Source organism: Pithys albifrons, chromosome 9 (genome assembly GCF_047495875.1).
Source record: "Pithys albifrons albifrons isolate INPA30051 chromosome 9, PitAlb_v1, whole genome shotgun sequence".
Classification (NCBI taxonomy): Eukaryota; Metazoa; Chordata; class Aves; order Passeriformes; family Thamnophilidae; genus Pithys; species Pithys albifrons.
The window spans coordinates 14,553,693-14,566,396 of NC_092466.1; the positions used below are offsets into that span (position 1 = coordinate 14,553,693).

Genomic DNA, 12,704 nt, shown 5'->3' on the forward strand with positions numbered 1-12,704 from the left:
AACCCAGCCCCAAGTTCCCCGGATTGTGGAAGAAAAAAATATTTTCAAAAGGAAAAAAAATTAGTTCGTGCATATTTGAAACATGCAAGGAAAGGAAAGTGGATAATTTTTTGCTGTTGCTGTTTTAAGCCTAACTTAAATCTCCTCTAAAGTGGTTCGTTTCGGAAGTCTTTGAAAACGACTGCTTTCCCAAACATCTGTTGGAAGCCGAGTTAATTCCAAGGTTACGCGCCTCCCTTATAGTTAAAATAATCATCATTGGTAGATATTAAAAAAATAATAATCAAAACCTCAAAAAGAAGAGGGAAGGAAAAAATCCACTATATACGTTTAAATATTTATACAGAAGCCGTCCGTAATTGCACCGTTCCGAAGATGTGGCAGGCGGAGGGATATCGACTCTACCCTAAATTAATTGGGATGCGTGTGTCTGTGGTGGGGTTCTATTGCTTATTGCTCCGACCGAGGGGAGCAGCCGCCCCGCCGCGTGCCGGGGCCGGGATGGGGGTCCGAGGGTGCCGTTTTGGAGCTATCGGGATGCGGGGGGAGGGTTGGGAGATGAGGGGGCCGCCGGCCGCCCTCAGTCATCCACGTCGATCTCCACGTCCTCCTCCTCCTCCTCCTCCTCCTCCTCGCTGTCCCGGCGGCTGCGGGGCCGCTCCGTGGGGGGCGAGGCGGGGCGGGGCGGCGGCGGGGCGCCGGGCTCCCGGGCGGCGGCGGGGGGCGGCGGTGGGGACCCGGGTCTCGCCTTGCCCCTTCCCTCGGTGCTGGGCTCCAGCTCGGCCAAGGCCACGATGTCCACGGCGGGGTTGGGGCCCAGCTTTTTGGCCGATTCCACGTCGGCCTTCATCTCCTCCAGGTCTCTCTTGAGTTTGGCGCGGCGGTTCTGGAACCAGGTGATGACCTGGGCGTTGGTAAGCCCCAGCTGCTGGGCGATCTGGTCCCGGTCCGCCGGTGACAGGTATTTTTGGTAGAGGAACCGCTTCTCCAGCTCGTAGATCTGGTGGTTGGTGAAGGCCGTCCGCGACTTCCGACGCTTCTTGGGCGTTTGCCGCTGCCCGAAGATCGTCATCCCGTCCCGGCCTGCCGACGAGCCGCCAGATTGTCCCCACTTTCCCCGTGTCCACCCCGACTCGAGGACCCGGACCCCACACCCTTCCCCCGTCGGTATCTGGAGGGAGTGGGACAGAGCCGCCGCTCCCGCACCCGAGGGCGGCGGGGCGAGGATGCTGCCGGGTACCGGCCACCCAGGGACCCCCCATCCCACCCCATGCGACACCTCGGGAGATGGGGGACGGGGGGAGGTGAGAAGGAAAACCAGGCCGTGGGGAGGAGCGGGGCACCCACCCACTAGACGATCCCCCCACTCTAAGCGGGGCTTACCTTCGGCCGCCTGCAGTACGCTGACTTCCAGCCCCTTGAAGGTCTTGCTGGCCAGCTCTTCCAGGGCGCAGAGGGGCGAGGTCTGGGAAAGCAGCGCCCGGCCGGAGAGGGGCAGCCCGGCCGGGGGGTGCTTCTCGGCGGCAGAAAGGAGGTGGGCCGTTCCGCAGAGCGTGTAACTCCTCCGCACCGAGGGCTTGTTGAGGATGTCCTCGATGCTGAAGGGGGTGAGGGGCTTGTTGGAGTTGGCTGGCGGTGGGAGATGATCCAAGGGGCTCCGCCGCCGTTCTTCCCCCGAGGAGGGCTTGGGTTCTTCCTTGGAGGTCATGGTGGGGCCGGGCCGCGCGAGGCTGCCTTCCCCACCCGCGACGGGGATGCGCTGCCGCGGGCAGAAGCCCCCGGCGGGACCGCGGGGTGACGGCAGCGAAGACAGCGAGCAAAAGTTGAAGCCCACCTCCAACTCCGGCGGAGAAGTCCCGGGTCCTCCCGGGGAGAGCCACGTCGGGCGGCGGGCCGGGCGGGCACGGCGGCGGGCGGGCGCGGAGAGGAACGGAGCTGCCGTCGGTCCCTCGCCGAGAGGTGGTCCTGCCGTACCTCTTGTCCCAGGGTTTTGGGTCGGAGATTTCCCCCCCCTCCTCTCTTCACTCTCCCTCTCTCTCTCTCTCTCCTCTCTCTTTCTCTTCCTAGCTGCTATTTTAAGAAACACCCCAAATCACAGCACTTTCCCTGCCCCCCCAAGCGAATATCCACCCCAAAATAATAATTTTAAAAATTAAAGAAAAAAAAAGAAAAGGCAGACTTCGACGAGGGGGAGAGCAGCCCTCGCACCGAGACCTCGGACCAGGGGGAAAGAAGCAAGAAGAGATGGGGTAATTGACTATTGCTAACAAGTTATTGTTGATTGGGAGGTAATCAATTATCTTCAATGACACTTTTCGCCCTCTCTCTCTCTCTCTCTCTCTCTCTTTCGCTCTCTCTCTCTCTCTCTCTCTGTCCAATGCAGGCTTTTGCAAGTTCGGAGACCCATTAATTAGGAGGCGGTATGGAGGTGGAGCCCAGTTGAATTATAATGCTGAATGCACTTGTCATATTCTGGCCCTGCTATTTGTTTGGACATATATATTTTTAAATTACATTACAAACCAGCCTTTATTGCATCAGGATAATAGAGTATAGTGAAAAATAATAATAGGGGAAAACAAAACAAAACGAAAAATATCCGGCTTTATATATTTTTTTCTTTCCCCCAAGATTTTTTTTTTGTGTGTTTTTTTTTTTCTTCTATTTCTCACTCCTGTTAATTTCGGCTGCCAGGTTATTTAAAATATCTCTCTCCGGCTCTACGCAGAGCCGTTTTGGGTTTTTTTAATGAGGGGAAGAAGGGGAGAGCCTTGTTCCAGGTAAGGCAGACCTTTCTTTTCGAATAAAATACGAAGGCTTCCGCCAAATTTATCGTGCTTTTGTTTCCCAGCGCCCTGTGTCGGAGCAGACTGCGGGGGCCGGGGCGGGAACAAGCCCCTCCGGAGGGTACCGGTGCCGCGGACGGGGTTGCGCGGCGCGGCGCGGGCCGGGTTCCTTCCCGGAACGTCGGCGTCTCCTTGGGCTCCTTTGGCGCCGGGGATGGCGGGTGGTCCTGGCCAGGGGCAGCGCGGAGGGAAGGGACCAGGGAGCGCCCGTTTCCACTCCGAGGCCTTTTGCTGAGAGCCCACGGGCGGCTCTGCAGACGGGCAGCGGCGTGGGACTTGCTGCGCCCCCCACTCTCGGGGGAACCCGGCCCGGCCCGGCGCGGCTATCCACGAGACCAGACCCGCTGGTTAGTACTTTCACCCGGTCCACATCCCGCTTATGTGTCGCTGTTCCTCAGAGATGGAGACAAAGCCCAGGGCTGGGGGTGAACCGCCCGGCCCCCACCCCGGGCTTGAGTGCCTCACGGTGCCCGCCGGGCAGCCAGAATGCGACCCGCGGGCCGAGCCTAGGCTAGACGGGGCGGGCGGTGGCTGGAGGGGTGGTGGGGCAGGAGGAGAGGCCGGGGCCGGATCCTGCCCCAACTTTCCCTCCTCACCTTGAGGACCAAAAGGAGGACGGCTGGCAGCTCCCAGGCCGCTAGGTACCAAACCAGCACAAAAGAAGCAAATGGCTCCTCTCCTTAAAGCGCCCTCTTCCCATTTTTTATAGCTCTCTGGGAGTCTCTTTATGCAGTGACCTATTTTTAAAGGCCTATATTGGGTTATTCATCATATCAAATACTGTGAGGAGCTGGGGGGGAGCTGGTTGGGGGGGAGCGAATTACACTGATTCTAAATCGCCCGGCTTCTTTGCTTTGCAAGGTGGATTATTTGCTTCGCTTTGCTTGGATTTTATGAAGTGATTTAAACATATTTTAACCAATTAGAGATTTTCCTCCTCTCCCTTGTGTCCCTTCTCATTATTTTCCAGGATGACGTTTTATGTCAGGATACAGGTTTTGTTGAGAACTCAGCCGGGGATATTGGTGTTATAATTACATAAATAAGATTTTAAAAAATAAAAAAGGGGGGGGGGAAAACGAAAGAAAAATAGTCTCGTTCCTGGGTGCGAGTTTGGGCGGGCTGTTAGGCATATGAGATGCTCCAAGGCGCCGCCAGTTACCGGCTGCAGTCTTCCCTGCGGAGCAGAGCGCAGAGCTGGGGTGCAACTTGCGCCCCCATCTCGAGCACAGCCTGTTCCACTCAGGACACGGGCAAAAGTGCGCCAGACATGAAGACCTGCAAACCGTTTTGAATCCCCTGCTGTCCCCTAAGCCTTCATCTCCCCTCTTTGCCTGCCTAGGAGGACAGGACTTCAAATGCACGCTACCTTATTTTTTTTTCTTCTCCCTAATAGGGACAGAGCCCAGGGCAGGGCGGACAGCAGCCTCAGTACAGACTCCCCGGCACAGAGGGACCCTTCTTCGTTTGTCTCTGTCTCTGCCTGTCAGGGAATAGCCAGGTTCATGCTTTGCATGAGTAGCTCAGCCCTATGGCTCCAGGCCTGCCGCATGTCTTTATGGCTATCGTCCCACCCAGAAAACATCTCAGTGAGAAGAGGAGTGGTTGAAAGGGAAGGGGGCAAGTCCTGGCCCCTTTCCCGCGAGGCCCACGGCTCTCGGTGGCTGTCCCGGAAGGCTCCGGTGGACCCCTCTCCGCAGTGATATCGGCTTGCCCGGTGGCGCCCTTGGCGGATTTGGGTTCATTTTCACTGCATTCACTTTGCTTTTGCAATTGCTGCATCTCGCTCTTAGCAAACGACTCTCTCTCTGCGCACCGGGGTGGCCGAAAATCAGAGGAGGGGCGAGCTGGGCTGCCCCCGCCCCGGCTTATGGGGACAGCTCAGCATCCCCACTCCTCACCTATCGGAATTTAATTATTTTAATTTTCTTTTTAACAGTCCACTTGGCACCCAGACCCGAATTAGGGACCGTCAGTGCCCCTCCGGCATGTCTCATGGCATCTCCCTGTCTTCGGAGGGCCCCGGGGAGCAAGGGGAAACAGGGGCCAGCCAGGGGGTGCTCCAGCCACTGCCATGGAACTTCGCATCCCACCGGGTTCCTCTGCCCGTCCCGCCGGAAGGCAGCTGCTAGTCGTGTGCCCCAGCTTTGAAGTCGTTTGGGGAAAAACACTCTTATCCGATGGGCTCCAAACTCCCCGCTTCTGCCTGCTTTAACCCCTCTGAGTGGGACCTGGCACTGATCTATTCCTGGTGCAGGCAGGAGAAGTTTGCGTCGGGTCCCCGGCCAAGAAGCAGGGAGGGGAGCAGGGCTGGAAGGAGCAGCAGCCCTTGAATGTACCCGGGGATGGATGAAGGGGTCCCCCGAAATCGTCGGGGAAGTGTTGCTCACAGTCCCTCCCTTCCACCGTGCAAGAAAAGCGAGTAAATCTGAGGCCTTTCCTCCTCCACGTAGCAGAAAACTGCCGCTGAATTCGAAACTACTCGTGCATGGGGAAAAAACCAACCAAACAAAAAAAATCTGTGGCTACGGGTAGCATCTTTGGAGGCACCTCCCCTCGTCGTCCGTATTTCGGGAGGTTAGCGTGGCTGCCCTCCCCGGAACAGTTCCGGGCCCGGCGGGCAGCAGCAGGGCTGCCCGGCTCTGGCTGTGCACGGCCCGTTCGTGTCCAGGAACATGTCATAGGAATATAATTAAAGCAGGCGGTATATATCATTGAAGTGTTGATCACCAAAGTAACTGCGTACAAATGACACCTCCTTTCCCGGCATAGCTGAGCCCTGCATGGCTCCCAGCTATGTCTGCCTAGTTTAAGTGGTCTAAACACGTTACCGCTCCCTGTTAGCAGTACGGAGAGGAGCAAAACTCCGTGCCCTGAAGCTTACAGCTAGTCGTGGCACAGCACCTCGTAATGGCCAGGAGGGACAGCCGAGAACCCAAGAAATAACTGTTACTTTTGTCTTTAAGCACCCCTCCCAAGTTTTGGGCTGCGAGTGCCAAGAACCGGAGAGAGTCCGGTGGGACCCGCCGTAAAGTCTGGAGGAAGGAAATACACGGCGGGGTCCGAGGTCCCTGGCCCAGTCTTCTGTTCCGAAACTGCCGGTAAATTGTACCTACGGGTATCCCCCGATCCCCTCTCCGCCGGGTGCCGCTCGGCATTGCTCCCTTTGGGAAAATCCCTCGAGCTGGGGACCCACTGGCTCCCAGCTGTCATGGGAGGGGACGCTGGGGGACAGGGGGGACACTGCAGGGCCGGGGAGAAGTTCTCCGACGGAACCCGTCTCTGGAGGTCGTTGTACAGCAATTACCCGATCCTTCCTTCCCTCCCAACCATCTCCTTGCGGAGGAAAAAACTTCGCTGCACCAAAAATAAATGTGACCCGAGTGCCCGCGTCCGGCCTGGGTTCCGGGGCCAGGGGCAGCGCGCCCGGCCCGGCTCGACTGGAGCTCACCGGCTCCGCTAAACCCTGGTCTTTACCCGGCAGAGAGAGGCGGAGAAGCTCTCGTTCCCTTGGACTGTTTCGCCCGTGGGGACTGGATCTGCACGGGGCCGACCAGGGACGAAACCTGCCGCCTCAGAAACCCGACCAGAAGTGGGATGCGGGGAGTAGCCCTGCTCGGGCGGGCTGGCAGCGCGGTGCCCGACTCCCCGACTTTCTCCGGGAATTTTTCGTTTGCAAACGAACTCTCCGAACGACTCAGAGACGCCGAGACCGGCAGAGATGCAGGGTCCCTACACCTTCTTTGCACCCCCGGTGCCGATTTGTTTCCTCCTCGCGCAGTGATGCTGGCACGGCGGTGCTCGCACCGCTCTCGCTGCCCCGCGGCGGGGCCAAGAGAGGGAGGAAGCCTCAGTTTGAACGAGTCCCTGGGCCGGTGTAAGCGGGGATGCTCTCGGGTGGGTGCAAGTGATATAGCGAAGCCCGTCTTCCCCGCAAGCCGTTTTAAAACACAAACTGAAAGTAATGCCCGGGGAGGATCAACACCTTCAGCCACCTCGTGGCCCTACATGGGACCCCAGGGACCGTTTCCCACAGCAGAGGAGAAACACGGGCGTGCCCTTATTCTAAATGTCATGGGCTAGCACGTTCCCGCTCCTCTTAGTATGGCAGGGAACCCTCTCGAGCCACCTCTCCCGGTGGATTTTAGGGAGTCCTCGGGGTTTGTTTGGGCTAGAGAGTCGTTCTGTGCAAGATGGCACCCCAGCCAGAATCCCGGTTTCCTCCCGGGGACAGGGTCCTCCTGCAGCCGCTCCAAGAGTTCCCTCGTGGGAACGGCCAATACGAGCATCTAAAAGCGTTTAATCTTTTAAATTCCCATATTTTATTTTCTAGTCTAAGACATCCAGTTGGAGGTAGGCTCCCTGGGAAGAACAGCCGGGACGTGCCTGTCCCAGACCCAGGGAAGGCAAGAACTGGATTGTTATTATTTTATTGTTTTTAACTCCCCTAAATACTCCTGTAAATGCCATCCACAGAACTCCTCTGGATGGCAGGGAGGTGTGACAAAGCCAGTTGGAGGCAATTCAGGCCTCTTGGACATGTCAGGGTCTGAGGGTGACAGAGAGTTTGCAGCTCTCGCAGTTCTGGGAGAGACAAGGCTGGGCCGTGGGCCAAGAGGGGAAGACCCATGGGAGGGGATCAGCACGCCCCCGACTCTCCGTTAAGAGCCTGTCCCTCGGATCACTCTCGTTTTGGGACGGGAGCAGCCACCGCCTTCTCTCCAATCCACCTGTGCTCCAGGGAAGAGGCTGGAGGGGGAGGAATGGGTGGTCCGTGGTCGCGGAACTGACCCTGAGACCGCGGGGATGGGCACTGGGGCGGTGGGGGCAGACAGTGCCCGGCCCGTGCAGCTGCGTCCGGAGGCGATTTCACTGTCACCTCTGGGTCCCGCGGGGCTGGTCTGGGAGTGTCAAAACCCGAGGTGATGTCCACCTTGCTCCAGCTCCCTCGCTTCCACTGGAAGAGGAGCGACGAAGGGTCTGCCCGCAAGATGCCACCCTGCCCTGCAACTGCGCTGCAGATTCGGGGCTCCACAAAACTTTGTGGGGGGGACACGACACAGCCACCCAAGGCTGCGACAACCGAACCGCACTGGTTCCTCCGAGACCTGTAATATCTCTGCTGCTCCCGGTATGCGTGAATAATTCACCAGGCTGCCAAATGCAAGTAACATTTGTGGCAGCTATGAAGGAGCCGGGGAGGCGAGTGCTCATTTTTGGGGGGCAGAAGGAGGTGTGGGGAATCAATTGAAACTCAATAAAGGGAGTGTGGGGGGGAGAATGGCGGAAATAAGGCAGGCAACTTCTTCTAATAACAACTTGGTTTTAATAATTCAGAAGCAGTCATTGGATTATAGCGCAATATCCGAAGTACACGTTGCCGGCACAATGCGGGTGGATAATGTAATCGGAGCTCATTTTGCCTTCCAATAAATTACAGCAGCAAAAGTTTCCTGTTAAAGCAGTTATTTGTATTTCTTTTTTGAAGGTGATCCCCCTTTCAACAACTGCAGTGAGAAAATTAATTAAAAACTAATATTTCCATCCTTTGCAAAAGCAGCCCCAAGATGCAAAGTCAGATTTTGACTGTGATCTCTTCCAACTTTGAGTGCTGTGAGGCTGCTCCTCCCTACTTCTCACCTCTTTCTTTCAGTTCCCCTGTTTTTTCATTCCTCCTTTTTTTCATCCTACTCTGTCTGTACTCACAGGAGCTCTCCAAGCTCAGACAAGTGCTGCTGGAAAGAAAACTCACCCTAAAATACATCCCTTAGTGTTAGACTTGCCATATTTGTTCCCCTTGTCCCTCTCAGATCCTGTCATGAAAGGGTAGCAATTAGAGGTAGGGTCAAACAACAGTTCACTTGTCTTTCAACTCACACATGAGGTGACTTTGCAAGGCCTCAGATGCCTCTTGTTCTTTTCCTTCCAAACTGTAACACCATTTAGCAGTAGATTTAGACCCAGCCAGGCCATTTCAGCTTTTTTCTCTATTCCACTGTTCCTCACACCAAAGGCCAGGCTATATTCTTGCCCTCTTGTGGCTTCCATGCCTAGCAGAGGTTCACAAGATGATTCTCAAACCTCTCCCGGCCTCTGCTGCTGGACACAGGATTCCACTGCACTTGCCTCCAGTGCCAAGCTGTTCTCTGCATCCTCAGTCATGCCTCATAAAAGGACTTTTCCCCAACAGCTTGACCATGGCCTGTGGACACCTCTGTTGAGGTGCTTTACACCTATATTTGTTTTATTCTGTTTTCTGTCCCAGGAACCTTAGACACATTCCTCAGATGGGCTTTTTTCAGGCTTGGCTTTTTCTGTGGGTACTTTTAGCATCCTATAATGGTGGCTGGCATTTCCAATACTGCATAATAGCTGCTGTCAGCTTACAGCGTTTCTGTACTGATCACTGTTGGATCAGGCTGTCTCCCTGTCTTCAGTGCTTCATGGCAGTACAATAGAGAAAGAAAGAGAAAACAGCTTCCTGCAGGAGGCTGCAGTGAAAAAAATTTCTCCTGCTGGGCATTTTCTTAATTCCCACTCTTTAGGAAATGATTCAGACTCTGAACTCTGAGGTTTAACATCACTACAAAAATGCCTCATGTTCAGTGATTCCACTTCTGAGTATCGAGTATCCTGAGGTCCTGTCCAAACCCCTTCTCTGTTTTCTTCAGTTCATGACATCTCATGGCACAAAATCTCCACATCCTCCTGCCTGGCACCCACAACTCTTTTTCAACTTATGTATGATTGTTTACTGTGAAACTTTACTACCTGGGTTTTCTTTTTGTTTGCTTGGCTTTTTGTTTCTGGGCACAGAGTAAAGCCTGTGTAGTAAACAGCATCAAGATTTCTTCCATTTTGCTGCTTGAAATCTCCTTGGGGTCTGCTTATCTCTGCTGCTTTTTACAGATGTGGAAGGCAGATCTTCACTAATGCCAAATATGCAGCAACATGTGGGTCTGGATTCTGCTTGCATTTTCAAAAACCAGTCAGGTTCTCTGCATCTGCCATTGCTAGTGTTAGAACTTAACGAGAACCTGCCAGTGTTCCTCAGTAAGAGCTAAGGGGGTGAGCAAGACCAAGGAAGGGAGGTATTAAGGCTGTAGACAGCAGAATAACATGGTCTGGGGTGTGCAAAGGAGTTGGCTGGCTGTTTTGGGTATCCCTCACCCTCAGGAGAGACTGCAAGTGGTGGGATTGTAGGGGTACCTGGCAGGAGAGCTGCCACGAAAAGGAGGGCTCCAAGGGCAGCCACTGTCCCTGGTGCATCATCTGGTCCTGCATCCTCAGCCAGGGAAAGAGAAAGGGGATTCCCCTGGGCTCACTGTCATTGCAGAGTTGGAAGAGCAGCTGTGGAGAGACTAGTTTGGTCTGTACCAAAGCACAGGATAACTTTTGGGTGTACTCCCTCTTCCTCACTTTAAATCCTGTGATTTTCTGCTTGGAAAGCTGTGTACCTGCTCCTGCCACTTCTTTCAGAGAACAAATGGGTATTAAAAGTCTCTTGTACACTGTGAGCCTATTGCCAAACTCCAAATGGTCCTTTATTACAAATAAAGGAGTGTCTGTCTGTGAGTCTTGGATACATGGACTCCAAAGACAGGATAGAAAAACTATTTTAATATCCTAAGGTTAAATAAACACTTGTTGGCTAGAAATTCAAGGTAAAAATTATAGAAGATATGATTTTTTTTTTTGAGATGTATACAGATCCTTTAATGGTGACCTCATTATGTACAGAGAATGTATGCAGTGTGTTAGGAGGAGTGGAGTCCAGCAGTGGGAGAAGGATCACTTGTGCACCCCACAGCTATGGAGCAGTTGCAATGTTGTGGCTGCACCAAGGCCGCTCTTCTCTTTGGACTGTGCCCTTTTGCCCTGCACACATGTGTAAAATGCAAACTTACCATCTCATCCTAGTGGAGCTGGGCACATTGTGCTGCAAGAACATGACCTTTTGCTCTGAGATGGCAACAGCTTTGCGCTGGCAGCAGAACAACATACCCAGTACAAATAGAATCATTCTGATAATAAATCACCATCCATAATAAGAAGACATCGTTAATAATAAGTCATCCAGGAGCCTCTTGAGACCAGCATACAACTTACTGTAAAAATAGATAGGAAACATGGTGTGATCATTACAAGCAAGATAACAAATAAAAGAGAAAATGACTTTTATAGGCATTTAGCTCTTCTTTCCTTCCCCCAGCTTCCAGCCAGTTCTGTTATCAGTCAGGATGGCTGTGATTTTATTTTTGTCACAAACACAGACTGGATTTTTGCAGATGCAGAGCCCTGAGTTTACTGTACCTGTGGACTGGCCAGACCACTACCTGTGAAAGAGCTGCCTGGCAAAAATTGTGCCTTTTTCTCCCCCCCTCTTCTCACAGTGTGAACTCTTAGTTATCCCAGTTTCTCCAAAGGTGGTGGATACTGGCAAGTGCTCCCTGGTTATAACATACAGAAGCCAGCTGACACCTTGCCCATAGATGCCAGTTCTTTCTCTGTACCCCCTCAGTGGGCAGGATGTGTTGCCCAACTCCCATGGCTTTGTTTCAGCTCAGTTGATGAGGTAACCGGACTTCAGAAACCAGAGGACAGTGAGGGGCAAGCACATGGCAAAATTTCAGCTTTGAAATGACTGAATGTTTGCATGGAGAACTCACCAGACTCAGGAATATTTTTGCACATAAACTGGCATCAAAAGGCTTGTGAAAATTGCTCCATGCACAGAAGCAAAGGGAATTTCACTTATTTTTTAAAGGACAAATTTGCAAATCGTACCTTGTACTGTTCTATCAGCTCTGGACTGCTTGGGATATCAGTGCTGTTTCCTTTCAGCAGAAGGGAACGAGGTTAGGGCAGTTCAAATATTTCTTGGTTTCTCCTCTTGTTTGCGTGTTCCAGGCAAACAATAGCAGATGTTATATAGTCAGTTCAGTTCGCTACTAGTCCCATTATGTTCTATTTATGTTTCACTTTATTGGCTTTTTTTTTTTATTTTCTTATTATTGTTTCACTCTGGGGGAGGCAGAGGATATAATATATTCATCTTTATTATACAAAATCTGTGTGAAGCATTTAATAAAATGCTGTTTCCACACAGCTAGGAATATTACTGTTAGCTATTCTTAAGTTAATGCTCCTATTAAAAAATGTTTGATGGCTGCAGTGACTGGAACTTGTGTGGACAGAAAGCACACACACCACTAAATAAGGCACTCATAGCAATTCAGAGATTTCCTGATGCCTTGTGGAAAACTTCTGTTTAGCCAGATTTCTGCTTACTTAGCATATTTACAGCATTGTTATTCCCTGGTTTTATTATTAGTTATATTTGAATGGAAAATAAATTTTGCCTTTTCGCCTCAAAACTTTCCCCTGGTATTGGAGAGGTCAAATCTGGCCCTCAACTCCAGGTGTCTTTTCCAAGCAGGAGTTTCAGCAGAGGTAGCTGCAAAGGTAATTGAGGTAGGACACAGACAGGAGCACAGCCATGGTTACTGTCTGAACCTGGACCAGTTTGTGCCAAGTCCAAGAAACTCTCCTGCTCCAAAGCTGCTAAATCAGACCCAAAAATGCCTGCATGAGGTACGCTGGGCTCATTCTGCTTTGCAAGCTGGTGGGCAGGGGCATGTGGTCTATGCTTGTTTGTGGACATGAAACAGGGCAGCATTTTAGACCTCCATGTCACAGCATCTGTCTGTGCCAGGAATGGGATTGGTTCTCCATGGACCAGGGACAGAGGAGATAGTGCTGCTTCTGAGTCTGTTCAGGGGGTCATGCAAAACAGTGGTGAAAAGTCAGTGTTCCAGCATCAGGGGAAAGAACCCTTTCAGAATCAGATGCTGTATC

The 12,704-nt window shown here is 52.8% G+C and overlaps 1 protein-coding gene across 1 annotated transcript; it reads right to left on the reverse strand.

Moving 5' to 3' along the window:
* Nucleotides 1–580: 580 nt before the first annotated feature.
* LBX1 (ladybird homeobox 1) lies at nucleotides 581–1,708 on the reverse strand. The gene is made up of 2 exons (XM_071563928.1): nucleotides 1,384–1,708; nucleotides 581–1,083 (listed from the first exon to the last, which is right to left on the reverse strand). Exons 1-2 carry the CDS (start codon nucleotides 1,706–1,708, stop codon nucleotides 581–583), a joined length of 828 nt encoding a protein of 275 aa, XP_071420029.1.
* Nucleotides 1,709–12,704: the final 10,996 nt, after the last annotated feature.

Excerpts from the sequence above, each read along its gene's own strand:
- LBX1 (XM_071563928.1), bottom strand. The coding sequence starts at position 1,708 with ATGACCTCCAAGGAAGAACCCAAGCCCTCCTCGGGGGAAGAACGGCGG. Across the intron at positions 1,084-1,383 it reads CGTACTGCAGGCGGCCGAAG|GCCGGGACGGGATGACGATC; the intron begins GTAAGCCCCGCT and ends GCTCGTCGGCAG.